General features: G+C 45.6%; 1 protein-coding gene across 14 annotated transcripts in view; it reads left to right on the forward strand.

Moving 5' to 3' along the window:
- KIAA1217 (KIAA1217 ortholog) overlaps nucleotides 1-14,687 on the forward strand; it is a 443,164-nt gene extending 428,477 nt beyond the window's left edge. For 9 of the 14 annotated variants that reach the window (XM_048510261.1, XM_048510264.1, XM_048510262.1 and 6 more), the window contains 8 exons: nucleotides 263-752; nucleotides 2,331-2,511; nucleotides 4,470-4,621; nucleotides 5,152-5,298; nucleotides 6,424-6,543; nucleotides 10,175-11,728; nucleotides 12,236-12,361; nucleotides 13,053-14,687. In XM_048510261.1, the coding sequence (XP_048366218.1) occupies nucleotides 263-752; nucleotides 2,331-2,511; nucleotides 4,470-4,621; nucleotides 5,152-5,298; nucleotides 6,424-6,543; nucleotides 10,175-11,728; nucleotides 12,236-12,361; nucleotides 13,053-13,562 (3,280 nt within the window). In that variant the 3' untranslated portion in view covers nucleotides 13,563-14,687. Of the gene's footprint in view, nucleotides 1-262; nucleotides 753-2,330; nucleotides 2,512-4,469; nucleotides 4,622-5,151; nucleotides 5,299-6,423; nucleotides 6,544-10,174; nucleotides 11,729-12,235 lie in introns of all 14 variants that reach the window. The other 5 variants (XM_048510271.1, XM_048510273.1, XM_048510272.1 and 2 more) reach the window with 3 other exon arrangements.
- Nucleotides 14,688-27,731: the final 13,044 nt, after the last annotated feature.

Genomic DNA, 27,731 nt, shown 5'->3' on the forward strand with positions numbered 1-27,731 from the left:
AGATTTCCAGGGTATGAACTTCTAAGAGTCAAAGGCAAGAGAGTCATCTGAAAAAGGGAACCTCAACTTTCCAAAGCTTATACCATGAAAACCTTGTTGTCTTTCAATTGCTACTGAACTCAAAAGTTGCTCTTCTGCTGCAGAACAACATGGTTGCCCACCTGAAACTCGTTTGACGTGTCATTCCCATAAAGAGAACTAGAGGATGTCCCTCCTTTTAAAAAAAGATCAGTGAGAATCACGCTGCTCCTTCTGTTTGCAGGAATGTTACAGACAGTCTGCTGAAGGGTGTGGATCCCTCTCAAGCAGCGCAGTACAACGCCATGGAGAAAGCGACAGCAGCAGAGGTCCTGAAAAGCCAAGACCACCCATTGAACAGCCTCCCTAGCCCACAGCACAACGTAGTTGAGCCCACCGGGGAACCTCCTGTCAAGTCTGAGGTGGTCCCTGTCTCTACAATGAAAATTCATCATGCACAAAGCGCTCCCGTGGTGATCCACCAGTCTCAACATTCAACTGCATTGGTCAGTCACCCTCAAGCTTCTCCTGTGGCAAATAGCCACGCAGCAACCTCACCGGCACCAAACCAGCCAACATCCAGCGTGCCAGAATCCACGGCAGTAACCACCTCCACGCCACAAACACAGGCACCTCAGTCGCCCCCTGTATCGGTCAATGGCTCAACCATGCAGAGTCTTTTCATTGAAGAACTTCACAGTGCCAGCACCAGAAACAGAGCACTGTCCATTGAGGTACGTTGAGGTGTCTTTGGCATCTCAGGTTGGGTTTATACATGGAGTAGAATGAACAGCAGAGGCGTAGCAAGGGGGAAAAGCTCCCAGTGCACCGGTGTGTCCTCCGCCCCTGCCCCAGAACGCCCCCGTCTTGCTCCAGAACGTCCTCGCCACAGCCCCACAGGGGTGCATACCCGGTGCGTCGCACACACCCCTTGCCTCCTTGGAGCTACACCTCTGATGAACAGTGTGGGAGTGAGTATGAGATGGAATGGGTTTTGCCAATTTATATTAAAGTTGGAAGACCAAAGTTTTGAATGCTCCTTGATATATAATAGGAAAAAAACCTCACTGCAGAAAACTAGAGCAGTAAAGTTAGAACCTTTTTCCTTTCTGCTACTTTTCTGCTTCTATAGGGTGACATTTTTCTGCCTGTAGTCTAAAGAGGTTCAGTCTATTTTCTCCACCTCGGCAATCTTGGCTTCAATATTCTCCGTAATTTATAGCCTCTGGCTACAAGTAGCAAAATTACCCAAGACAGTAAAAATAATACAGATTAAATTATATTGAGTATTATTAGTAGAACTGGATTGGCTGGACACAGAATTTTCCTTTTTAAGAAGTTTATAATGCATAAAGGCTGGCACATGGAGACATCTAATGCTGTCACACACAGAGCCGCAAATAATAATGCTCATGTGTGTATACTAGGTCTTTTGAGATTTGGTCAGTATTCCACCCCAGACTGCAGAGGGGTTTTTGCTTTTGCATGACATTATGGGCACTTTCGCACATGCAGAATAATGCACTTTCAATCCACTTTCACAATTACTTGCAAGTGGTTTTTGCTATTTCACACAGTGAAATCCAGTGGCAAAGTGCATTGAAAGTGGATTGGAAGTGCATTATTCTGCATATGTGAAAGTGCCCATTGTGGTGTGATCATCCCACCTTGCAGATTTTCCTGTGCTTTGCTGCAGCTTGAAGATTCTTTCCAGAAGGATTGTACTCAAAGCATGCTGGATTGCAACATGGATGGGAACATGCAGATTTTTGCACCATCTTCACATCTTCTATCATGCCCACCATCTCCCCAGCTGATTTTTTGCTAGGTTTTGTTCTCTGAAAAAATCAGCAGTAGGTCCTTCACTATAGCATCATAACACTATAAAATATCCTCATCGTGAAAGCCTGCGCATTTGTAGCAGTAGTGTCGACACACTGGGGAATCATCCTTATGGTGGGAGCAACCTGAAATCAGGAATCTGTCCATGTACACATTGTTTCTCCTTGCTTCCAGAATACAGTTTTGGCAAAGGGTGGAATATGTGTAGGGTATGTGTAGGGCCAATTGGCCATGCCAACAGGGGCTGATGGGAATTGTAGTCCATGAACAACTGAAGCGCCAGAGTTGGACACCTCTGGTGCAGGGCATATGCCAACAGTAAACGGTGCAAAAGGCAGAAACTTTGCAGAGAGGGCAAAAGAACTCTCCGCAGATCTGATTCATTGACAGTTCGTAGAGAAAGGTGTAAGTAAAACGTTAAGGCAAAGCAAAATTCAGAGTGTTTAATGTGTGTGTGTGTTTTCCATTAGAAGGCAGAGAAGAAATGGGAAGAGAAAAGACAGAACCTGGATCACTACAATGGGAAGGAATTTGAAAAACTCCTGGAAGAAGCACAAGCAAATATCATGAAATCCATCCCAAACCTTGAGATGCCACCACAGCCCACGCCCTCGCCCAAAAGTGACACAACCGAGAAATTAGAAGTCTGCGGTAAGGGGACCAAGATAGTATGACAAAATACTGATGTGAGTTGTCTCTGGGCGGACCCATTCAACCTGCTTTTCAGTACGAACCAAAATGTGAATGATCTATCTCTGAGGCCCAAAATCTTATTTAGGAAAGAATGTATTGGCGGAAACACCAATACTAGGCCAATTACCCACTGCCCGCGTTCCCCAGCCTCACCCCACTCTGGCGAGAAAGGTCGTGCCAGAAGTGCTCTTGCTTTTGCCGAGGAAAGCAAGCAGCCTGAGCGGGGCAAGAGGAAGCATGTCAGGACAAGATTTCTTGCCCCGACATGCCTCCTGTCTCACCGTGCACCAGAGCACTGATGGGCAATTGGTCCTAGTTCCAACTAGGGAGCTTCATCCCTCAGCAAATATCTCACAACGTGCAGTTAGAAATGAGGATAAGAATGTAGCAGGGTCACGTGCTAATGGCCTACTTAGATCAGACCAACTGTCTGTCTAGTTCAGCATCCTATTCCACACAGTGCGCAGTCAGTTGTCTAGGAAGGCCAACAAACAGGCCGCAAAGGCCAAGGCCTTCTCCCACTGTTGTCTTCTAATTCTGGTATTCAGGATTTTCTACTTCTGTACATGAAGGTTCCCTTTTAGTCGTCATGGCTATTTGTCCTCCATAATCTGTCCAATCCAGGGGTCTGCAACCTGCGGCTCTCCAGATGTTCTGGATGGCCCCCCTCTCCAATTGGCCATGGTGACAAGGGCTGATGGGAATTTTAGTCCATGAACATCTGGAGAGCCACAGGTTGCAGACCCCTGGTCTAATCTCTCTGAAAGCCATCTACACCAATGGCCATCACTATGCTCAATGACAGTAAATTTAAGTACTCGTTGAGCAGAGATGTTTTTCTTTTGGGGTGTACTGAGCCTATTGACCATCTAATTCATTGGATGTCTTGGAGGGAGAAATCAAAAGCTGTCTCTTTCCACTTTTTCAACATTGTGTATCATTTTATCAACCTCATTCATGTCCCACTCCCCAACTCATCTTTTTAACAGAAAACTCCCAGTCACTTTATTCCAAATGAGGCCATACCGTAGATTTATGTGGTGTAGTGGGTAAGAGTGGCAGACTCAAATCTGGAGAACTGGGTTTGATTTCCTGCTTTGCCACCTGAAGCCTGCTGAGTGACAGGGCAGTCACAGAGCCTTTCCCCACTTACCTTAAGCCCCGCGCTACTCTCCTCAAGTAGCGCAGGGTCCCAGGGCACTCCCCGCAACAGGGGCAGCGACAGCACAGCCGCCCCAACGCTGCCCCTCTCGTGCCCCCTCAGCGCGCGGCATCCCTGGCGCTCTTGTAAATGGCGCCTTTTGATGACCCCGCGCAGAGCGCGGTCATGGGGACGCCCGGGCGCACACACGCCAGTGATGCCGCGTGCTGAGAGCAGCGCGCGGCATGGGGGGATCCTCGAGAGTGGGGAAACACCCACAGTTTTCTTGGAACGTTGTCAGCCTCTCCTACCTCACAAGGTACCTGTTATGGGGAGAGGAAGAGAATGCCACCTTGAGATTCCTTACGGTTTGAGAAAGTGGAATGTAAAAACCTATTCTTTACCTTCTTCTATATAGCGGCATTATAATATTGACTGTTTTGTTTCAATCCTTTTCCTAATAATGCCCAGCACAGAGCTTGCCTTATCACAGCTGCTTCACTCTGGGTCAACATTTTAGTTGAGCTTTCCACTACAACCCCACTACATCTCTTTCCCTCTCAATTAGATGCTATTGGTGTATACAGTGAGGTGTTCTTGCAGGGAAATGTGCCTCTTTGTAGTCCATCAATATCAGTAAGAGAGTTCAGCACATGCCTGCCTTGTTCCCACTGAAATACACAGAATGCACAAAAAACAAACTCATTAACAATCGCATAAATAGCATGATAACCGTAGTCTCGTTAACAACAGCGTAATCTCTTTTAATTTTCAGAAGAGACTTCTCACGCAGAACAAGCGACCGAAAAACCTGTGAAATCTCCCCCTCCTCCTCCTCCACGTCGCACCTACCTGCTAGGATCTGGACTTAGCACAAAACTCAGTGAAGTCAGCTATGTGGCCAGGAAAGACACCCCAGTGGTCAAGGTTTGGTGACCAAGGCAACTTAGCTTAAATTGCAATGACAGAGCAATGACCCAGAGAAACACTCATGTCAGTTGTGGCGAGGAAATAGTTATAGTAACCTGCCTAAGAGCTGCCCTTTGTAAGCGTTATTCTTCCTGCATTCTTGTTTATGATAATGTCCGTGGCAAACTAAAAGCTGTTTGTACTCAGTGTGTTCCTAAGAAATTTAAACATCCTTTGAACACATGCACACATCTTACACAGATGGAGACGATCAGTTTGAGAGAACAATTCCATAGAAACCTTAATGTGAGTTCTTGCTTAATCCATCTGCTGTTTTTGAAGCTCCCACCCCAAGGAAAAAGTATAGTAGAAAAACCTTGTCTTTGAATTTATGTCGTAGAGAAGGCTACAGTTCTATTTTGCTAAAACCAGATATTATGATCAGGCCCGTAGGTTGTGTTAGAGTACTGTGATGTCTTTTAAAATCCAGATGAAGAATGGAGACCTATAGGAAGGCACTGCATACACAACTTCTCTGTGATCCTTAGGAAAACAGCGAAGACCCTGCTCCAGGAGCACAGCCCAAATTACCTAAACAAGATCAAGTGTTTTCTCAACCCCTGCTGACGGGCACCAATCCACCTGCAAAGGAAGAGGAAGAAGAGGAAGGCGAGAGAATAATGGCAGAATTACAGGTATGTATTACGAAAAATGGGTATGTCCCAGGAAGCTGGATAAGCAGAACAGGAGGCATTTCTGTCACCCCAGAGCACAGTGTTAGAGAGCGCATGTGCCCTGCTGAAATGAATGATATGTTCTAGGGAGTGCAACTGGACATGCACGAGAGGGATACCCTCGTCTCTCTTGCTTCCTCAGGTTAAAGATGCAAGTGAAGGCATTAACTGGGTAGTAGTTTCTTATTGAACTTCTGTGGTGCACATATCAGCTACAGTTGAGTTTCAACCCGGAAAACCCAGAGCGAAATAGTAAGATTTTAACCTGTGTATAACTGTTAAAAGTGTGCCAGAGATGAAGGGTTGATCTTGACTGTTTCCATTTTGATAGCTTTCGTCTGTCATAATGATTATTCCATGGTTTTAAGAACTGCCAGCTGGATCCTGCCATTGCAACACATGTAAATGACGGACGATGCTGTTAGGGTCCACGGGCACAATCTAGCAGTTCAGCCCTGTCCCACTGTTTACAGTGACTACATTTCACCAGCTTCTGTTGGGCGCCTTGTGTATTAAGCAGCAAAGTATCCTGTAAGTTGTTGCTTCCGCTGGCTTCTAAGGAAGAGGAAATAACCCTGAGCATTGTCAGTGAGTTGTGTGTATCATCCTGGCTGGTTCTGAAGGCCAGTGGGAATGCAGGCAGCCCTAGAATGGCTTAAGAAAAAAGGCTGGATTCCTCAGGAGATTTCAATTGATGCAGCTGGTCTTAAACAAGCAGAAGTGCTAAAATTACTCCTCACTTCCTGTTTGCACTAAGTGGAAGGGAATATGCCCCACTATTTTTGTACTCTGATGTACATTCTTCTGATAATGAACTAAATAAAATCATACAAGCGTTCTGTTGTACATTGCAGTGCTCCATAGATGTATTATTTTGTTAAAAATTATGTTGAAGTGTCTTGCGTTGCTGCAGCCTTAGCGCTATTGCGGGTACACGCCAAACCACCTGCTAATTGCATTCCCCCTTCTGTTCGCAATGGATCCAACCCAGAATCTGTTGAGTTCTCTGCAAACAGACCGCCAGGACTACCTGGCTCGAGCTCAGAGAGGGACCTTCTGATAATGTGCCATATCTTGACTCCTTAGGCTTTCCAGAAGTACTCTTACATGGATATAAACTCAAACAGTCATGTTGAACAGACCAGAAATGACACACAAACAAAAGAGGCAAGGCCAGTGGCCTTAATCCATCCCAAGGAGAAGAAGGTAACAGTGGCGTCTTCCGCTCTGCCACGTAGTCTCAGTTTCACCTTCTTTCCTTGCTTCTGGACTAACCTTGTGCCTTGTAACGTTGCTCACTGTGTGTGCCCTTGATGGCTCTGCTTTTGTTGGTCTAGATTTAGAGGTCACCTGAAGTTCCCAAGATGCATTTAACTTATAGGCGCCTCAAAAAGGAGCTTGAGATTGCCTTTGCCATCCCAACTGTTCAGTGGGTATTAATTCCTTTTACGAAGTGGCCAGAAAGTCCAGGACTGATAAGAGGTGATACCTAAAAAGGGAGGATGCCATTGAAGCACAGCCATTGAGGGGTTTTTTGACAAATGCCATTTTTAAAGTTACAAATGAACCCTGCCAATGCCGGTTGTGGTGGGTTTTCCAGGCTGTGTGGCCGTGGTCTGGTGGATCTTGTTCCTAATGTTTCACTTGCATTTCCTAAGATCTACCAGGCCACGGCCACACAGCCCGGAAAAACCCACCACAACCAGTTGAATTCAGCCGTGAAAGCCTTCGACCTGCCATTGCCATTTATTAAAACTGGCTTGCCACTGGAAGGATACTACTGAGAGAGAAAAAGGGTGCCTTGTTTTCATATCTTGTGCCTTTGTATTTTGATTTATATATATTTAAAAATTTACATCCTACTTTTCTTCCAAACCTGGAACTTTACAATACCAGGTGGGTATTTTCAGTCGGCATGCAACAGCAGACATTCCATATTTTTTAAATCCACATAAAACAGATATCCTCCTCCAAGGGATGTAGATAAAAATCACCATTTGTTTACAAGTTGGCCTATTCAATGGAAAATAAACATTAACCATCTCATGGGAGCTTCAAGCTCCAGAAAAGTTGTTAATGCAAAATTACCCTGTTTACCTGAAAGGAAGACTAGGTTTCAACCCCATATGTGTAGTCAACGAGAGAGAGGGGACTGTCAAAAAATTGCCTACAGTTATATACCATAATAAAAAAAATTTTGTTCATAGCTTTCTTTTGGGGGAGGATCATCTTACATTCCGGATCATCTTCCTTCAGTGTTAATGCAGGGAAATTTTACTCCTGTTTTTCTCCTTCAGGATTAAAAATGGCTGGGGTGATAAAGTCACTCTGAGAGCAGCTGGATCACATAAGCTCTCTATGCAAAGGAAAATCTAACATTTGAAGATGCTGGAGGCCATTCTGTTCTATCTCCTGTCCCCAAAGTGTAGATCATTTCCACCCATCCTCCCCAGCAAAGTCTCTCCCCAACTAGACCAGTTCGAGGATACAGTGCACATCACAAAAGAGAACACATTGGTCCAGGTGTAACTCAGTATCCCAAGGCAGAAACTTGGAGAGGGTGTGATGCTGAGAAAAACAACTTTCTACGCCATCACATCTGCACTCTGCTGTATAGCACTCCGCTGATAGGGCATAAATAATGTCTTTTATTTGTGTAGATATTTATAGCCCATAATCAGCCTTGTCTCCTCCAGTTTGTTCTTGCAGCAGCCACCCAGTAGAGGTAGTTAGGTTGAGAGACAGAGAGCATGCAACCGGTCCAAGCTCACCTAGCAAGCTTCACCCAGTGAGTTTTCCTGGCAGGGTGGGAGTTGAACCTGGATCTTCCAGAGCCAGACCACCAAACAAGACTCTGTGAAGAAAGGCAATGGTAAACCACCTCCGCTTCGCACGGGCCTTGAAAGCTCCCTTGCTGAGGTCGCCATGAGTCAGCTATGACTTAACAGCATTTTACACATCCCAGGGCCTAGCCTGACATTCCGACCACCACATCAAGCTGGCTCCAGGTCATAGAATTTCTCAGGTTCCAGCCTGTGGGCACCAGAGTATCGTTGCTTGCACAAGAAACAATGTCCTCTGGATCTCTTTTGTCGTCAGTCTGGCCTAACATGCATGACACTTTGTTTGTCTGTTTCTGGGGTTTGCTCTTTGGAGGGGTGGGTCGTTCAGCGCTAACAAAACTACACCTGCATGGCCGTAGTAAAGTCCAGCTTCTTCTTAGACACTGCTTGCAGGCAATCCTTTTCTCTTCCATTGTTTGCTGTCTTGTATATATTGTGAAAATCAAGGCTTCTGCATTGAAAGACAAATCATTCACTTGTGTTTGTGATGGCTTCCCTTGTCCATTAGTATGGCAACAGCAATTACCATTTCAGAGAGTGGCTGGACACAGAGGTGGATCCCATAGAACTGAATGAGGCTGAGCTACCCTTTTATACCCGCAGCATGTGGCTACATCGCCTTCATGCAGTCCAAACTGCTGGTGGACGTCGTTCTGTTCTGACGTACTCAATTGTAGTTGACATTTGTAAACCCATCAGATCTATTTTGATTATCTGGTCTAATTATACCTTACCTTACTTCCCAACAGGCAGCCAAAGCATTGTTCTCCTCTATTGTAGCCCAACAACAACTCTGTGACCTAGGTTAGGTTGGGAGTGTGTGACTGGGCCTTTCAAGCTTCCATTACAGAGTGGAACCTCCAGATTCTAGTCTAGCGTCCTAATCACTCAACTTACAGGCTTTGTTGTGTCATTACAAATCCTTGTGTAGCCTGGCTGGCCGCAGTAAAAGCTGCCAGTAACAAAGTCTTGAGCTCCTGCTACGCAGCAAGTATGTTCTGCTTGAACTATCAACCAGCCATGTGCTTCAAGAGCAAAACACTCCCTCTCCATAGATCTAGTTGGATTGAAACTGTAAGGCACAACTTGATGACGTCCGTGCTTCCTGATACTCATGCACGGAAAGGAACTTCCATTGAATTGTATTTTTGAAGTGGGCGGGGCAAAGGTATCAGGCACAGCTTATTTGTTTTAAGGAGAAACAGTGGTTGCCTTTTACTTGTGGGAGGAGCTGCAAGTGCTTGTGGCTCATGACCCCTTCAGCTAATATATGCTCCTTCAGGCGTGGGTAGGGGGCAATACTTTTTGATCAGGTAGGCTTTTCTCCTGGATCTGGAAGTCCAGGCTCGGTGATGTTCTTTGGATGCTGTTTGTGCCTCAGCACAGCACAACACTTCAGTATTTAAAACCACAAAAAGCCACATTTTTGTATATATTGTAAAAACAGCCACATGTTGCTTGAGCAGCCCAACAAAGGGGAACGATTGAACCAGAGGGGCATGTCTCCATGAGCTAGCCAGCTTGCTTGTATGCTTACAGTGTGCTTACAGTGTGGAGTCATTGCTTCCCTTAGCAGAACTAGCTGTCATAAAAGGTGTGATGCAAAACAACTGATGAAAAAAGGACTCTTAATTTAGGTCAAGATGAAGCAACGTTGTACCAGTGGTACCTAATGTTGTAACGAATCATGCCATAAGTCCCACAGAGGGGTTGTTTAGAGGACCGTCTCCATCTAGAACCCATGTTGATGGCATGTGTAGTTCAGTGCAGTAACATGAAACTCATTGTTCTGCCGGAATGTGGAATTATCCCCTGAAGATGCGCAGAAGTCAGTTGAAGACCACGGAAATGACTGCGCAGTGATGTACAGAGTGGCTCATCTGTGCTTTATCTGCTGACGATATGGCAATTAATTGGGGGGAAATAGATCTGGTCCTCTAAAAAAGGAAAGTTATATCCATCAGTAACTTAAGTAACACAACTCTTCCCCCTAGGTGTTTGGGGAGGCATCTAAAGATAGTGACCAGTCCAAGGACAAGCAAGGAAAGAGAACAGAAGAAATGGTCTTGGGTGCTTCCAGCATCACAGGAAAGAAAACTAGCTTTCCAGAGACTGAAAACTTGACCTCCAGTAAAGATCTGCTTTTGGACAGTAAGGATTATGCCAAGCAAAATTATCTTAAGCCAAACGCAACCATCTCCAATGTTCATTTGATAGAAAATGAAGGGAAAAGTTGGGTTGAAGGTCCAGCTGTAGAACCTGGAAAGCAAAAACTGAACTACGGAGTAGCAACTGAGACTGGACAAAGTGCACCCCAGAATGAGTTGCTGGAAAAAAACGGGGCACCTCTTGCCAGGCAAACAGACTTTCAAACTCAGGAATGTTCGTTGGCTCCTAGATCGTTGCAGGAGCAAGAAATGCCTGTTAGTGGCCACAGTCAGGTGGTACTAAGGCATAAAATTTCTAGGAACATTACCTTAAATAACATTGATGAGGTAGAGTCTCCAGCTAGCTCTCCAGGTGAAGAAACCCCACCATCCGAGAACATTGCTTTCATGATTACCAAAACAGCAGTTCAGGTGCTGTCAAGTGGAGAAGTCCATGATATAGTGAATAAGAAAGGAGACGATGTGCAGACTGTTAACATTGATTCCAAAAATGAAAAGGAATCCCAACATCATGAGCCAGAGAATCCTGAAAGTGACCATTCGGTTGTCTGTTTGGACAAAAAACCAGTCATCATAATTTTCGATGAACCCATGGATATCAGAGCAGCTTACAAAAGACTTTCAACCATCTTTGAGGAATGCGATGAGGAACTGGAGAAGATGATGGAGGAGAAGATAGAGGAAGAAGATGAAGAAAATGAAGACTCTGACACAAGTGACGCCAAGGCAGAGAGCAGTCGCAGACATCCCCCCGATTATTCAGCAAATCACAGGTTGGAGCAGCAATATAGACCCCAGACTTCATCTTGGTTGCCGCCCCAACCCAAACTTCTTGAAGAGCAAGAAGTTAATAAGCTGGAGGGCCGGAAATCTAGTCACGTTTGTGGACCTCATCCTGAGACCAAGCTGGAGGTTGCAGATGCCAAGAAGAAATTTAAGTTTAAATTCCCCAAAAAGCAGCTGGCTGCCCTTACTCAAGCCATCCGCACGGGAACTAAAACTGGCAAGAAAACTTTGCAGGTTGTGGTCTATGAAGAGGAGGAGGAAGACGGGACTCTCAAGCAGCACAAAGAAGCCCAACGGTTTGAAATCGCCAGTTCTCAGCCCGACAGCCTGCCTGGGAAACACGACACAGATGCTGCAGCTCACATATCGAGGACAGATGAAATCAGAAAAAACACGTACCGAACTCTGGACAGTCTGGAGCAGACTATTAAGCAGTTGGAGAGCACCATTAGCGAGATGAGCCCCAAATCGGTTTCCGATCCCGTGTGCCGATCAGGAGGAGTCCCCGCCCCAGGTTTTATCCCAACCAAAGAACCCATAATGCTGGAAGAAAATAATGCTGACGTAGAATCCCCTTCTCCAACTTCACGCAAGGTACACTTTAGTATGAGAAATCACAACGCCAGCTGCTTTCTAAAACCCGCAATAATAATAATAATCACTATTAAGCAAAAGGTATCTTCTGATTGGTTTGCTTCCTTTTGGGTGGCTTGTTTGGTATATCATGAGGTGTCTAACTGCTAATAGAATGTGTGGTGTGGTCTTCTTTTAAAAAAATCTATCTTGCTGATTTGGTGATGGGAAATACAGGGAAGTGTGGTACGATAATTCTGCCGTAGGTGCAAGAGTATCTGGGCAAGTTAAATGTTGTTTGATCCATAGCTGAGCCTTTACCCTTCGGTTCTTGGTTCCCAAATTAACACCTGCAGTGTGACTTTGGATGTGAATTCTTTTGGTGCTTCCTGTGCATGGAGGGCTTTTGGCTTCTCACACAACGCAGCTTTGCTCCTGGCGGACAGTCCTGCCCATTGCAAACAGACCGACATTCACCTGCGTCTCCCTTGTCTCTCTCCTTCCTTTGCACCCCCACCTCTCTCGCAGGGTTCACCCAGCAGTTCACAGGCAAGCCGAATGCCAATCCCAGCAGCCACAAAAAGTAGGCAACCAGGAAGCGTTGACAAACCCAGCAAACCGCACAAACTGCAGGACCAGCGGCAGTACAGACAGGTAGTTTTACCCTAAGCCCCATCTTGGGATGAACTTAAAGCTGTGGTGTGTTTTTGGTGTGTTTTGGTGAAGTCAAGTCACTGACCTGGATGGTGCCAGATAACGGACAGTGTCTTCCCATTGAAATCTGGAAGTGGAAGTCTGGGGCTTGGGGGAGGGGGGCATGAAGCTGTTGTCCTTTTTTTATCATGCTTGTGCATGTCTGCAATAAAAAAAAACATCTCCTGCTTTTTGGGTTTTGTTTGAGTACTCAGTTGTAATCGGTGTCAGTTGCGGGAACAGAAATTGCTTAAAGCATTTCAGAGGCAGCCACGGATACTAACTCCCTGGTTAACAAGACTGCAGTCAGAGCGTATTCCCGTGTGCCAAAACGTTTCCCCTCTTCATAACAACCCTGACGCCCGCATGGCCAATTTGGTGATCAGTCCTGATGTTGTGGTACCCCCCCCCTCCCACTCATTCTGTCCTCCTTTTCAGCTTCTCCCCACTCTGTGCATTCTCTGTTCATGTTGTGTGCGTGGTGCGCATGTGTGTGAGGAGATCTACCAGAGATGGTCTGCAGCTACAAGTTTTAGTGCAGGCTTCGAAACTATTAATTCCAGTTCTCTGTAAACCCGATGTCCCATGCCGTCCCTTTTTTGATTTATCGTGAGTGCTGACTTAAACTGTCTCCCACCATCTTTATTTACAGGCTAATGGAAGTGCTAAGAAAGCTGGTGGGGACTATAAGGCTACTTCCCCTACCCTACCTGCTTCAAAAATTCCAGCCTTTTCTTCCACCTCTGGGAAAAATAGCTCTGTATCTAGTGGCGATAGCACTAACCTTCTCAGCCCACCTGCTAAAGCCTCTGTTCCTCCTTCTAACACTCTCAGTCCTTCAACAGGTCGTAGCTCTCACTCCGCTACCTTTATCCCATCTGTCACTAATGGGTCCTTAAAGCTCCAGAGCCCCGCTCACACAGGTAAAAGTCACCCCCATCTTTCATTCTCAATACAGACTCAAAATGGCCGGCCAACCCCGCTTCCTCCATCTTCCTTTTCCTCCTCCTCTCCCTCTTCCACTTCTCCCACCTCACTGAATCAAGGTATGAAGAGCATCCGGTCAATCCACACACCCAGCTTCACCAGCTACAAGTCACAGAACGGAAGTGTCAGCAAGTCCAGTCCATCCTCCTCCACCACCACCAAGGAGCCATCTTAAGAGCTCTATACTGGCCCATGCGAGTTCACCAAAGGCTTCCCAGTTTCTGAGGAGATTGCAACCGATATCATAGCTGAGGAATGTACACCATTTTTTTTGCTGTATCATTTGAAGCTTAACGCTAAATTTGTGGTAAATATTGGATAGGTATTAGAAATTAGAGGCGCAAGTAGTTTTGTAAGCATTCGTTGCTGTTGAAATGCCAGAGTGGGTTTTCTCTCCCCCCGTCCTTTAGCTAGAAGTAATTATAAGCAGAGCAGCGGGGTGTGAATGAACTAAAAGGATGTGTGCACAGAAATGTATCAAGCATGAAAAGAAATGTATTATTAAAAGAAATGAGTTGTTTTGTATAAAGCTATTTTTAAGACCTAAACATCGTGCGATATAATGCAAAATTATAAAAAAACGAAACTAAAATATTTTTCTTTTATTTTAGTGTTATTTAGATTTGTTACAGATTTCTATTTTTGTCGACAAAACTTCATGATTACTTTAAAAATATCTTTTTTGCCAAAACATTTGATACTATAGTGTACATTTGATAAGTAATATGCTGGACTCTTCCTGTACACGAGCAGCCGAGCTGAGATGGACTTTGATGTGTACAAGGCAAATGCACTGCCATTCAGATTATATTTAATAATTTGTGATGCCAAGGGAGGGAAAGAAGAATTGTTTTCGCATTTAGGCATTTGCTGGTTCTTTTCGCTCCCTTTGTTTTCCATTCTACTGAGACCTGGGTAAATCATGTTGTATTTCAGTGTGGATTTTAGAAAAACGAGGTGTACACTTCTGTACTGTTCTGTATAATGGAAAACCTCTGTACATATATAATATAAATATATATATATAAATACTGTATGTGGCTGAGCACATAGAGTAGTTTTCAACACCAAAGGTCGATTTTATGCATGGTTCTAAAATATGCTTTGGAAGGTCAACATGATACGGGGGGGGGGGGGTTGTGTGGAAATGTTGGGGGAGGGGGTTTGAAACTATCATGTTTGCGAAGCTAGAGAGTTCTTTTGTAAATACCTTATTTGTACAACTCCATAATATAATATACAGGCACAAAAGAAAAAAAACCTTTGCAAAAATAAAGGGCTGCATGCTTACATTTTGGTATTATTTTTGTCAGCAATTAATTATTTCTTGATTTTTCTGACTGTATTCCAAGCCCCGGTTCTATGGACCAATTCAGACTCTGCAACTCTGAGTTTAGAAGCCTTGATTGATAGACATCGGTTGGCCAGAGAGAAAAAGCTAGTTCTGAGAACCGTTTCAAATAACCCGCGTAAACCCCCTTTCCCTTTCCCCCTCCCAATTCCACATCGCCATCCCACACTGTCTGGAGCTCTACAGAAAGGAATGCAAGACAGGGTCAGGAACACAGAGGTAAAGTCCCAGGCACAGCTACTTTGTCACACTAGCAAAAAGCTAAACTAACTGTCCTGACACTATCTGTCTCTCCCCCGCCCCTTCGGTGTAGTCCTGATGGATGCCAGGCTCCAGCCTGACACTGTAGACGTGCAACTAAGGACATGAAATCAACAGGTAAGCATTGAACTTCTGTTGGTTTCAGTGTGAGAATTATACATGTGAATAATTCTCAGATGCTTTGGGATCTATAGTGTTTCACTCGGACAGGCCCGAGTACATTGTTTTCAGTTCAGATGTTGATAAAAACCATGGGTCCGATGCCTTCAATAAAAACTACCGTTCATATGGTGAGACTGTTCATTAACCCCTGATTGCCAAATCATCTGAGAATTATTTTCACGCCATTTTCTCAGAGCATTCCATTAAGAAGTGTTCAGTATTTACGGCAACGAGCCAGTGCCCTTCAAATGTCACATCACCTAGCAGCATCGGTTCACATCCTCATCTTAAGAATCTGAAGAACTGGGTTTGATTCCGCATCCTCCATGTGAGTGACAGACTCTAATCTGGTGAATCAAGGTTGTTTACCAGCTCCTACATGTGTAGACTGCGGGGTGACTTTGGGCTGGGGGCAGTTCTCTCAGAACTCTCTCAGCCCTGCCCACTTCACAAGGTGCCTATTGTGGGGAGAGGAAGGGACTGTGATTGTAATCTGCTATGAGAATTTTTAAGGTAGAGAAATGTAGAGTATAAAAACCTAACATTTATTCTTCTTCTTGATGGTTTAATGTCCAGCAACACTTCAAAGGGCCCAAACCATGCCACACGTTATGAAAAAGTGCCAACGTGGTATTTCTGGCATCCAGTCTTACCTTATTTCCACAGCCTCAGTTAAATCTTTTCCAAGCAGTGAACAGTAATTGCTTACAGTACTGCATGCACTAGCCCTGGCATTCCAAAACCCAGCTTTGCAGTGGCTATGCAGGAGTGTGGCACACAGAAATGCATACATTTTAAGAGAAGCTATAATTCCCCAGAGAGTATTAGGCTGGCCACCGTTTGAAAGAAGGTGGTAGTCTAAGGTCCCTTCCGCACATGCAGAATAATGAACTTTCAATCCACTTTCACAATTGTTTGCAAGTGGATTTTGCTATTCCGCACAGTAAAATTCAGCTTCAAAGTGCATTGAAAGTGCATTATTCTGCATACGCAGAAGGGGCCTAAGTTGTCCTTTGGGGTCTAAGCTCCCAGGGCTGCTCTTACATTCAGAACCAGGTTAGAGTTTTGCATACAATATTCATCACCTGCCTCCTTGCAATGCACAAGGTGGATCACAACATAGGACATGACCGGTGAATGAGCAGATTATAAAAACCATATCCAAGTCAATCCTGGTCAGACAATAGCAGCTGCAAAAATAGGCCCTACTGCTGCTCCAGCCCTTATGCACTGAGTCCTTAACCTTTTTTGAAAGCCAGTCAGTGGAGGGGTGGTGGTGGCTGCATTGTGTGCCAGCTGCAGGAGGTGAGTGTTCAGCCAACAGCTGTGGAGGACCAGCCACTGTTTGCCTAGTGATGGGGCCCAGTGCAGGGCCTGTGTGGAGTGATCTTCACAGGCGTTGGAAAGAAGATCTTTGCAGCATTTTGGTTCAGAACAGAAGTGGTACCGAGCTAACAATGCAGCTGCTGCCCATATGCACTTTCGTTACTCGTTTGGGCTTTTTATGCTCCTTTGAACTTTTAATTTGCTTCACTGACAGAGCGGGCAGATTTGCCTTTGAGCACAGCTTTGCCCTGGACATCTTCCCTCCGCCCTCAGCCAGCCTTCCCGCTCAGGCTGCTTTGCACGCTTCCACCTCACCCACCCATGCTGTCGGCTCCTTCCTGTTTCTCTAAATGAACATATCAAGAGATCAATGTTGATATAACAGAGGGCTTTTGCAAGGAACAGTACGAGCAGGGCATCCACCCCAACTGGAGTGGGAGAAAGAACCATTTAACCCCTAACACTTTTAACCAATGCAAATGGTTCTTCCTCCCATCCTGCATATATACTCGCTTTACTACCATCAGATCCTCTGAAGACACCAGCCACAGATGCAGGCGAAACATCAGGAGAAAATACTACTGGAACACGGCCATACAACCTGGAAAACCCACAACACCCTAGTTGGAAGTGTGTGTTTCTTAACCTGTAGGTCAACTGCTAGATGCTGTGGGTAAGAAAAACTGAACCAAACTCATCAGCCATTGATGTCCCTTGGCTGCCACTTGCTCCACAGAAATGCTGGTTAGAATCACATCCCCAAACACAACGGAACTCTTCAAGCATGGCCAGTTTCTCCTTGGGGTAACTTATGCATGGCTTTGCAGGAAAAAAGTTATATGTTTTCACAGCCAGTCATGGGTATGGAAGGGCAGTGGCTACAATAGGGAAGAATGAATATTCGTCCCAGTTCTGATTCTGTAGCATTGATGGTTATTTCACAATAAGAAACTATGTGTTCTTCCCTTTTGCTTTGTTTGGCGGTAGAATGCTACATCACACAGTGTTTCTGGTTTCTTGGCACTGTTCTCCAGTTCTTCACAGATACGATATACTTCAGGGAAACTATTATCTCTGATATGATTCCAGCTTAAGACTTACCAGTGTACCACCAGTATACAAGCTCCCATCAACAATTCTCCGTCCACAGATCTGATTTTTCAGAGCGGAGCATCAAGGTTAATAGTTGGGCTAAGGTGCAGCAAAGCTGACCTAAACAACCATCTCCTTATATGGAGACGCCTCCTGATTGGCTGGCAGAGGTGCAGTTTGCCTGGAGCGTCAGGTAGGGAGAGCGAAGGAATATAAAACAGGGAAAAGCCTGTCAGGGAGAGGATTCTTCTGATTTGCTTCTTTTGCTGTTGAAGCAGTCAGAGAGAGCTCTCTGAGCTGAGGAAGCTTTTGGGAGGCTTCTGACCAGAGTGCAGCTTTTTTGAGCTTATTGGATCTGAGTCTGTGTAAAGGGACACACAGCTCAGTATTCAGACACAGTGCCTGTCAGCACACAGTTCCAATCAGTTTGGAGATTGAGTCCAGGGGCAGTGAAGCCCAGTAGGGACAGTAAGAGGACAGCATGGGAGCCAAGGTCCTCTAATCTCAGACTGTCCGGGAGGAACAGTGGGTGTGTTAATAGCGAGATAGCTGGAGACTCTAGAAAGAGGGAAGAGTTCCCTCAGTGGACACCTGAGCATGACCAAGTCTGATATATAAACTGCCTGTAACATCTGTGAAACATCTAACATCTATGAAACCGTATGGTTTTGAGACCTCTCTGTGCCATCTGAGAAGCTAAACCATTCTGTATAATAAAGTTAAAGTTTGTTTTTACACAATACCAAGTGCCAGCGTGTGATTGCTTGTCTGATCGGGGTAGTGCCTGTATGTTGTCAAAATCCAAGCCCCTCAAACAGAGTTTTCCCCCTTTTAAAAGAGGCTCTGTTTTCTCCTCAGCATTAGAGAGGGGGGTGTTAGTGCAACTCAGTTCTCTGGCTAACCCTATATTTTAAAGGCTGGGACTGCCTTGATATTGCTGTTACACTTCTGGTAATAACTTACAAATAGAAAAGGAGAGAATAATAAAATGCAGGGCTTTTCAAGTTACAGAAAGCCTAAAGGCATGTACAAGCTTTTTGCAGCAAATTCAGCTAATAATTCTTGGGAAGTCTGGAATCAAAACTCCCAGAAAGAAAAAGTGAATGTGTGGACCAGTTTACTGCATGTATCCAAATGTTACCTATCCTGTTGATTTTGGAAATACTAGGGAGTAAAGGTGGCTGTTGATGAGTTTATTAATTAAAATATTTAAGCCATGTTTTGCTTGCTATAATCTATCTCAAAACATTTGACATTTACCACTGCTTTTAGGGTTTTGCAGCCAAAAATCCCAGAAGTTTGTGTGTTAAAAAATGAAGCAGGTCAAGGCCCACAGTGGACGCACCCTGGGGTGGGAAGCTTCTCTATGCTGTATTCTCAAACTCAAATGGCCATAGGAACCATCTTGCCACTGGGGAGCCAATCATGCTCAGATATGGGTTTCCTCACAGAGCAGTGCCCCATGGATCCTTTCAAGTCAGGAAAATGACATGGGGGGACGCTTAAAGCCTCTCTTCTCACAGTCCCAATCCAAACTGTCATGTGTTTATTTTCTTTCGGGGGGGCGGGAATACTGGCACTTCTGTTCATGCTAGTATCAGGGGTAGGGAACCTGCGGCTCTCCAGATGTTCAGGAACTACAGTTCCCATCAGCCTCTGTCAGCATGGCCAATTGGCCATGCTGGTAGGGGCTGATGGGAATTGTAGTTCCTGAACATCTGGAGAGCTGCAGGTTCCCTACCCCTGCGCTAGTTTAACACATAAAGTGGTCTCATGGTGAGTCAGATGCTAGGTCTGTCAAAATCAGCCTTCTCTACTCTGAAGAGCTCTTCAGTGTAGAGGGTCTTTCAACATAACCTGCCTGCCTGGTCTTTTTACCTGCAGAGGCCAAAGAGTGAACCTGGGGCCTTCTGTATGGTAAGTAGATATATATCCCTCGTAGCCAATGACTTCAATTCAGAAGGATCCCAGAAGCAGCATCCAATAATATGCAACCGCTAACCCTAACACTCCCCTTAAAAAGCCTAGGATTGCTCTGTGGTGCCCTCCCCCCACCCAATTCTTATTTGGCTGCTCCATCTCTCACCCACAAGCACTCAACAGCATACATGCTTCATCCGTCCGAGGCAGAAGTCTCTTCCCTATCTAAGGGCAGAAAAGTAGGCGCCAGGTGTGCCTGGGATGAGACCACAAGCTCCGGCAGATGGTCTGTTGCCCAGTCATAGTCTGTTTACACCCCACCTTTCCCAGGATTGCAATAAAATTCTGATGTTTTACGATTATACCCCTAGAAGGGTTCAAATCAGCGCTGATCCATAGCTCTGGGTGTGTGGCAGGCTGAGTTTCCTAATCCAGGCTGACAGCCCAAATTAAAGGATGCTAATGAAAACCATATAGGCGGTGTGCATGAATCAAGAGGCTTGCAGCAAATGCTGTCATGGGATGGCGAGGCATTCAGCTTGTGCGTGTGATTTATACAGCTGACAAAAGGGCTGTTTATCAAGGGGGGGGGCAAAGACAGTACTGAGGCACTTAGCAGTGTCTGTCCCCTCACAGACGACCTTTTCCACCCACATCGCAGCTATTGAATAAAGGAGGCTCGTGCCTGTGGAAGCTGATGCTGCAGTAAATTGATTCATGTCGTCAGTGACACGGGCAAATCAGCTGCCCGAAACACAGCCACACAGAAGCTGCAGATGCAGCAAGCGGTTTGCGCTCAGAGGCTTCCCAAATGGTTGCAGTTTTCACACCACATTATATCAGCGCATTTTTAAAACAGTTTGTCATCTTAAATAAAAATCATACCAGAAAAATCTGAAATCTTAAAAAAAAAAAACCCACCACAAACCCTGGGGGATTAACAACAACCCAAAAAGATAGAAGCTTTAGGGAATGAATCTCTCTCAGTGGCAGTTGTGACAGTTGCTAGGCAACCACTATTGTCAGTTGAAGCCTTGGTTTACCTCAGGGGCAGGGCTCTTTCCAGGACTGTTTTAGCCTACAAGGGAGGACTTGCCAGGCCAAGGCAGAGGGAAAGCTGAAGGGGGGCACTGATAAAGGTAGATTTGGCTGGTGAGTGGAAAGGAGACAAGGTAGGGAAAGGGGAAAGGCTATGGAACCCTTTAAGTGAAAGAGGAAATAGTGGAGGGGGAATGAAATGCACCCCTCCGAGGCTTTGTGGGTGCCCTACTTGTTTGATTGTATTTCCAAGAACTACTACGTCACTGACTTTGGTCTGTGGATTGGGCCTTGCTACAGCACATGAAATATTGTTATTTAACGGAAGCAAAGCTAGGGACAGATAACAATGGGGCAAACCCTGAAGGGATTTGAGTGAGGAGCAAGCTGAGGATTCAGCCAGTCCAGTGGGAATGCTGATGCCGCAAACACACCCTTTTGTGCCGTTCTGAACTGATCGATGCAACCGCCCAACTCAGCCAATAATATGGGCAGTAGTACCTGTATCATGAAAAAGCAATTTGCAACAAGACTGGGAGACACCCGTTTTTCATTCACTTTAGCCTCAACCCCCTGCACAAACAAAAGGCCTTCACTCAGGAAGCATGTTTGCTGCTCACATCTTGATGTTAACAGAAGTAAAACCAGCGAAGTGCAGAGATGTCTGCGTGCATAAATACATGACAAGCGTATGCCAAGGAGGCGCAGCCGACCAGGGCTCCATGACGTGCTTAGTGTGTGTTAATGAAGAAGCATCACCACACTCGATGGTGTTTCCTGCTGCAAAAATTCTTGCCCTTTTAAGTGTGAATCCATCCTGGCACCATCTGGCCCCTGGCAATTTTTTCCAAGGACTTCCTGCAGTGTGTAGCACCCTTCTTCTGAAATTTTAGAAGCAATTTGTGAAGTCCTTATGCTGAAATAATCAAGCCTCACTGGATGTGCACCTGTGTTGGTTGCCTAACCTTTTTCTACTTGCAAAAGAGACCTAATTCTTGTTAAATGTTCCTCCTTGTAAGCAAACAAAATGTGCAAGTTAGCCATGTTCAAAGTGGTTCACCTGTCTTGACTCGCAACTATCCACACCCATAGATCTTCTCAACTACCTCCTTTCAACTTCTTATGCTGAGGGAAGCCACAGATTTATTTATTCATTTATTTAATGTATATCTCACCCTTACCTATGGAGGGCTCAGGGCGGCTCACAGAAAATCCAGTTAAAACCCAGTTACGTTGTTAGTCTAAATTGGAGGATTTTTTAAGTAGTTCCTCTCTAGAATGACAGTCAGTCCATGCAAAGAATCACCAAAACAGTTTTATTTTCCAGTGTTTTAAGTGGGTATGCACACAGGCATTATACATGATGTAAAAGCCTCTTTTCTCAAGGCAGGGTGGGGGGGGGGGTTTGTGCCAAAGTTCTGGTAGCTGTGTAAAAGTCACTCTCCCATCAAGAAAAGGGCCATCGTTTACTGCCTCATTCAGTGTAAGATGTAGTTTGACTCTGAAGAAACCTACATTTATCTGGAATTGGTCCTATACGCCATAACTTTTAACACATGCACACGATGAAACTGATTCCATGCAGCAGATAAACCGGAATGACTTCACTTTGGGAAATGGATGATAAAATATACCTGAGGCTTCTTATATTTAAAAAGGGAAGCATACAAAATCTGCTACAGAATTATACTTCTTTATGGCATGAACTGAATTGGGTAGCAACTCTCACAGAGCTCACTATTCCCCCCCCCCCCCCCCCCCGCTTTCTTGCACATGCACAGTACTACAGTTCTTCAGAGCGCAGTATGACTTGGGCAGTTCTTTACAAAGTCCTCCCCAAAGCCATCCCTGCAGACATTCCTCCAAGGACTCCTGAGTGCAGCTGCAGCAGTAGAAACACGTGAGGGGCCTGTGAAGGAACAGTGGCTAGGAGGGCCTGAGCAGAGTTTAAGTGGCTGCACAATTCACATCGTGCTCAGAAGAGCAGTACTGTACATGGAGACTGCTAGTAGAGGAGTAGACGGTCACGCTTGGACTCTGGAAGCCCCCGTGCTTTCTGCGCATTCAAGATGCACAACTGAGGTCTTAAACTTGTTGTATTTCTCCCTCAACTGTACAGCAGAGGGCATTTTTGGATGCTCCCAAAACCTGACAGAAATGTAAATCATTGTCTGTGGCTTAACTATTCATGTAACAAGGCCTGACAAAAAGACAGCAGAATGAACAAGAGGGAATAAAATAACAATGAGAATATTGCTCATGTTGACGAGCTAATTGTACCACAGCGTCAAAATGTCACCATATGAATTCAGATAAACAACTGTGCATCCATCGGTGAAGTATGTGAAACACAATAGAAAACACTGAAACACACAACCTCCTCATTTAAATTGCTGTTCTCTTGTATGGCCTTAATCCATGCCAACATGTCATCTCTGTCTTTGGCCTGAAACAGATATTCTCAGTCGGAGGTGGTAAGCCGAAATACATTTTTCCTCTTTGTTTCACTGTACGATATGTCGATCAGGCAAGCATTGATACTGATGGGCAGCTCTTCCTCCAAAGCAACCATTTGCTCTTTTTTATCCTTGTACAAGTAGAGGGAACAGCCTTTAAGAACGACGTACATCTGCTTCCAGGGCCGGATGCTGCCTCAAACTCTCTGGAACAAAAAATAGGGACCAGGATTATTGCTGTTATTTATTTAACAGCAATAACATGGATATCCAATGTATGGATTAACAGGAGCCAAAAATATCCCCCCACTCCTGCCAAAAAAAAAAAGACAGGCTGCTGCTCAAGAGTTTACAATCCAAAATTCAAAAGACAGATAGATCAAATAGCAGCAGCAAATATTTTACAGAGGATTAATCCTTATCTCCCAGTTATCCATTGACTGGCCTGGCACTTGATATTACCTGAAGCTAACTCCTGCAATTTTCTGCATCTTTCCCCTTTTTAAATTATCCTGGGTATGTGTTTTACCTTTCCATGCACCATCTTTATAATATAAACTAGTTATGATTAGTAACGGGGAGTGGTAGCTAAAGTGCTATTGTTATTTTAAAGTGGTATGGGTTTTTTCCTTTTTTTGATTCATACCCTGCTTTTCTCTATCTTAAATATTTATATATTTTCGACTTATTGGGTGCCCTCCCCCGAAGGGCTCAGAGCAGCTTACAACATAATAAAACAATAGTCCATTTCCTAGAATCATTATTATTAAAATCAGACGAAGAAATAATCTAAAACCAGAGTAAGATCCACAACAATTTGGATGGCGATAAAATCCCACCCCCCCACCCCAAGCCCACCGGAGGCCGGGATGATGTAACCACACTCAGCCCAGCTGGCCAAATGCCTGGTGGAACAGGTCCATTTTGGAGGCCCTGCGGAAGCTCACTAAGTCCTGCAGGGCCCTAGTCTCTCTAGGAAGCCTGTTCCACCAGAAGGGGGCCAGGACCATAAAGGTCCTGGCCGTAGTGGAGGCCAACCGGACATGTTTGGGGCCAGGGACCACTAATAGGCACTCCTCCGAAGACCGGAGGGTCCTAACGGGGCGATATTGGGAGATGCAGTCCCTGAAGTATACAGGCCCAAGGCCGTTTATAGTCTCAAAGTGGCTTATAAGTACCTTTTCTTCCCCTCCCACAACAGACCCTTGTCATGTAGGTGGGGCTGAGAGAGTTCTGAGAGAACTGTGACTGGCCCAAGGTCACCCAACAATTTTATGGTGAGGAGCGGCAAACAAACCCAGTTCACCAGATAAGAGTCCACGGCTCACATGGGAGATCAGATCTGGTTCTTCAGATTAGGGCCTCCGCTCTGAACCACGACACCATTAACGTGCCTTATTTTCACTGCACGTAATATTACCGATCTACTTTGGTTGTGATCTGCCATGAGCCCACAGGAGGATGAGGGCAGAATATTATTATCATTAGTAGCAGTAGCATATTATATTAATTATATAATAATCATTATATTACATGGTTAGTAATATGATCTTATAATTATAATTATAATAAATTACAACTACAAAGTTCTCTTATGAAGTGAATAGATATGAATGAAAGCATACAGATGATGTGTAAATTTGTATGACAGGATCATTTTACAGACAGTTTCATTAACAGACTGTAGCTTCAGTGCCTTCCTGGGCAAACGTGACAGTTTCTGGGGGAAGACAAAACGGGCAGTATTTTCTCTGATGCTGTTTTGGAACTTTCCCCTCCAAACCTGAACTCTTTCCTGCTAATTCACCCCGGCTGACAGCCTGGGATTCATTTGCTATGAGAACAGCAATGTGTCATTCCTACGGAGCTGTGCACACAATGGCATGCAAAAGGAATCCTTTTCTTTTATTGATCTTCTCTGCATTCATTCCAATTATGCCAGGGACTCTCGTTCTGAAGCAGATCCAGGTAGCAGCTGGGCATTTCTGTGTAACGGTTTGTAATATAAAGAAATATCTAGCCCAGGGGTGGCCAACCAATTGGCCATGCTGGCGGGGCTGATGGGAATTGCAGTTCGTGAACATCGGGACCGCCATAGGTTGGCCACCCCTGATCTAGCCATTGTTATTAAATGATCAGAATGCAGGAGGAGTTAAAAGTAGCTTAATACGGTAATAAGACCACCCTACCTTTCCCTTTGTGACCAGCTGGCGAAAATAGAGGCACCCTTCCTTGGTGGCATCGCCAAAGACCTCTGAAGAAGAAGCTTTTCTGGACCCTGAGTTTTCTGAAGACGTTTGGCTATCTGGGGCCTGAATAAAAACACCACTGTCAGGTGACTTTGTAATTAACAAAAATAAACAAGGTTTCTCACCTCCCACCACCATTCTTGCCTGGGCTTCCTTTCTTCCCCTCAAGGGGTGAGGAGGCCAGGCTGTTCAGATCAGCTGCACCACGGCTAGTGGCTGCTGGCAGGGGTGTAATGCCCATTGGACAAGGTGGGCAGCTGCCCAGGGCATCACCTTGTGGGGGGCACCAAAAATGCAGGGTTCGTTTTTGGGTATTTTTAGTGGTTTTCAGTTTTTGGCCTGCAGGGGGCGCAGATTTTAGGCTAGCGGCACCAAAATTTCAGCGTATCATCAGGAGACTGTCCTTATGCTACTCCCCAAGTTTGGGGCCGTTTGCTTCAGGGAGTCCAAAGTTATGGATTCCCAAAGGGGGTGTTTCCAATGGGAGCTAATAGGAGATGGGGGCTACACCTTTGAAGGTCCATAACTTTGGCCCCCCCTGAACCAAACTGCACCAAACCTGGGGAGTATCATTAGGGAAGTCTCCTGATGAGACCCTGAAAGTCCATTGGGCAGAGGGGGGTTTCCCTGCCTGGCGCCGCTGCCTCCCGCAGCGCGAGAGGCAGCGGCACCAGGCAGGCCATGCCCGCCATCCCCCGCTCTGCCCCACGGATCAGGTGCCTGCCTGCTCTGTTGGGCAGAGGGGGTTTCCCTGCCAGGCGCTGCTGCCATCCCCCCTGTGCCCCCCAGCGCAGGCAACTTCCTGCTCTGTCGGGCAGAGGGGGTTTCCCTGCCTGGCCCCTCCGCCTCCCAGTGCTGGAAGGAAAGGTGAGTGGAGAGGCCGAACCAGAGGCGGCTCCATAGATCTTCGGGGCTGTGGAAAACGGGTCCAAATGGCTCTTTGGGCGGTAGAGGTTGCTGACCCCTGCATTAGCAGATCAGACACAACAACTTGACATTGCAAAGACGTTTAGAAAATTTACCGTGGTCATGCAATAGCTGACATCAAATTAAAGGGACAAGAGACGTGGGTAAAACAAAACCAGGATGAGCGTACATAGACAAATAAACCTGGTGGTGGAATGAAAGTGTTCAAGATGCCATAAAAGAAAAGAAGGCTTTTTTTTAACATGGAGGGAAACGCAACTCAAAATTGACAAGGACTAATACCGTCTCTTCAAATCAGCAGCAAAACGCGCAGTAGCAATAGCAAAGAATGAGCACTACCAGCATGTGTATGACAAGCTACATACACCAGAAGGAACAAATATGGTGGACCGACGCCAGAGAGCAACACAAGACATAAACCATGTCTTTCAAGTCAAAGCGAAGATGGAAAACTGCTATGGACTCACTTTAATATCCTCCAATGGTGGTGTGAATACTTCTCCAGCATCAGCAACACCGAGTTCCCCCATCCACCAATAATAAGTGCACCGCCAACCTCCGGCCCAGTTCCACTGATTGCTGCCACAGAGGTCAACGAGGCCACCAAGAAAATGAAGAACGGGAAAACCACTGGCCCAGATGACGTTCCAATAGAAAGATGGAAAATGCTCCAAGAGAAGGGTGCCGCTTTTCTTGCTTCACTGTTTAATTGCATCATTGAAGAGAAAAAAACCCCTAATGCCTGGACAACCAGCACAACCACACCTATCTGGAAAAGAAAAGGAGACGTATATGACTGCACACACTATAGACCAAGAAGAATATGTGCAATGGCACAAATGCTATGTAGCAAAGCAACAAGCATGGTGCAGTGTCCAGCAGAAATTTCCCCACCTTTTAACATCAGCGTCGGCTTACATTTAAGTGTGAATCCATCCTGGCACCATCTGGCCACTGGCAATTTTTTCCAGACATCCCCTTCCTGCAGTGCGTAGCACCCTTCTTCTGAAATTTTAGAAGCAACTTGTGATGCAGAAGTCCTTATGCTGAAATAACCAAGTCTCACTGGATGTGCACCTGTGTTGGTTGCCTAACCTTTTTCTACTTGCGGAGGAAGAAGAAGAAGAAGGAGGAGGAGGAGGAGGAGGAGGAGGAGGAGGAGTTTGGATTTATATCCCCCCTTTCTCTCCTGCAGGAGGCTCAAAGGGGCTTACAATCTCCTTGCCCTTCCCCCCTCACAACAAACACCCTGTGAGGTAGGTGGGGCTGAGAGAGCTCTGAGAAGCTGTGACTAGTCCAAGGTCACCCAGCTGGCATGTGTGGGAGTGCCCAGGCTAATCTGAATTCCCCAGATAAGCCTCCACAGCTCAGACGGCAGAGCGGGGAATCAAACCCGGTTCCTCCAGATTAGATACATGAGCTCTTAACCTCCTACGCCACCTCCTAATTCTTGTTAAATGTTCCTCCTTGTAAGCAAACAAAATGTGCAAGTTAGCCATGTTCTATATGGTTCACCTGTCTTCACTCGCAGCTGTCCACACAGAGATCTTTTCGACTACCTC

This window comes from Sphaerodactylus townsendi, linkage group LG11, assembly GCF_021028975.2.
Source record: "Sphaerodactylus townsendi isolate TG3544 linkage group LG11, MPM_Stown_v2.3, whole genome shotgun sequence".
Taxonomy (NCBI): Eukaryota; Metazoa; Chordata; class Lepidosauria; order Squamata; family Sphaerodactylidae; genus Sphaerodactylus; species Sphaerodactylus townsendi.